The sequence below is a fragment of the Rhagoletis pomonella genome, unplaced genomic scaffold, assembly GCF_013731165.1.
Source record: "Rhagoletis pomonella isolate Grant_MI unplaced genomic scaffold, Rhpom_1.0 Rhpom_scaffold_00004, whole genome shotgun sequence".
Classification (NCBI taxonomy): domain Eukaryota; kingdom Metazoa; phylum Arthropoda; class Insecta; order Diptera; family Tephritidae; genus Rhagoletis; species Rhagoletis pomonella.
In genome coordinates this window covers 63499848-63501408 of record NW_023458558.1, presented here as the reverse complement: position 1 = coordinate 63501408, position 1561 = coordinate 63499848, and the positions used below count along the sequence as shown (strand labels likewise).

The 1561-nt window shown below is 33.6% G+C and overlaps 1 protein-coding gene across 1 annotated transcript in view; it reads right to left on the bottom strand.

Annotated features, from left to right (window-relative positions):
* Positions 1-759: 759 nt before the first annotated feature.
* Positions 760-1561, bottom strand: part of LOC118737968 (dorsal-ventral patterning protein tolloid) — a gene marked incomplete in the record, with an annotated part of 55463 nt that continues 54661 nt past the window's right edge. The window contains 2 exon segments of the mRNA XM_036468810.1: positions 760-1136; positions 1231-1493. Coding sequence (XP_036324703.1) covers positions 921-1136; positions 1231-1493 — 479 coding nt within the window.

Below are 1561 nucleotides of genomic sequence, written 5' to 3'. Positions count from 1 at the left end.
ACTGCAGTGTTGGTTCCTTTAGTTCAAGTTGGCATTCGGTTTTTGGAATTTAAATAAAAAAGTTCTCAGCAAAAAAGTTTGTTTAAAAAAATACATATGTGTACATAGTGCTTGAAAATATAAATTTTTCCCTTACCTTAAACCTTTGGGAGTGGGCAAAAATGATGTTTTGTAATTTGGGCAGAATTGAATATGCGCTATCTGGGAAGACAATATCTACATGTAATATTTATTCTGTTTGTTGGCACTATATCCAAACACAAACGCATCTTAAGTGTCTTAACAGTGAAATAATTTCTTATTTTCCAAGTTTGCGAATAAAACTTCACACTCAAAATTCAGACATTTATAACAAACATTTTATGAAGAAAATCCCTTATTCGTTTAAAATAAAAATAAGCGAAATCGGCCCAATTTCATACAACCCTGCCTTACATGCAAATTTTCTCCACGATAAGGCTAGTAACCATTTCTAACAGATTTTGGGTCACTTAGTCAAAAATGGAAACAAATATACATATTTGAAATTTAAGAAAAAAAGGCAAATAGCAAAATCGGCTAAAAACGGCTAATTTTTTTCTGCAAAACGGCTGCCGGCTAAATCGTAATTTCTCCGGCTGTTTGCTACCGCAACCGGCTAAATCTAGCCGGAAAACGGCTAAAATGGCAACACTGCTCAAAACACAGACAATTGAATTGAATGGATTCCTTTTTTTAATTTTTTTTTATCTATTTTCGCAGTCACTTAATTTTTCAAATAATTTTACATTTATTGGCACGGCACAAAATCTTATATACATAAATAAATATATACAATACATCATGACTACATTAAAATGACTTATATTTCCATTAATAAACCGACTAATTGTACATCAGTAATAACAAACAAGCAATACATGCTAAATTATTGCCACATATTAATCATCATCATAATCGCTACCCGTATCCGAGGCATAGTACATGCTGCGCATATAACCAGGAAACGGCGTCACTGCATCTAAATCATCTATCAAGTCCTCATCCGGTGGTTCTACTGCTACAAATGAAACGGCGAAGCCGCGCAATGAAGTGCTGCCGTCCGTTTGAAAACGCATGAGTAAGGTGTCAGTGTATGACTTAATTGTGGGTGGTTTCTGAAAATAGGTGAGAAAAATGTTTAGTACTTTTTAGCGGTTAGGTATGTATGTTTGTATGTTTTATGAAAGTAAAATCTTGCTTTTTGCTTACCCTATTGCCACAAAAACGACCATGATTGCTATTTCGCATATACTTTTCTTCAAAAATTTCTTCTCTAATTTCCACTGAATCATATTCGCAGCGGTCAGAATATTCGATTTCAAAGTGCAAAAATTTAATTTGAACGCTGCTTTCAGAATCAGCTTGTATTCGCCAATTACAGTACATATGACGATTATAAACACGATGACCATAGCGTGGATGTGAGTAAAAGACCTGCGTTTGATTAGTCGCCCGCAAGTAACCACCACATTCTGAAATTGAAAGAAAGTTTCTAACTTAATAAAATGTAATGCATTTTGAATAATTTTTAATTTTAAAC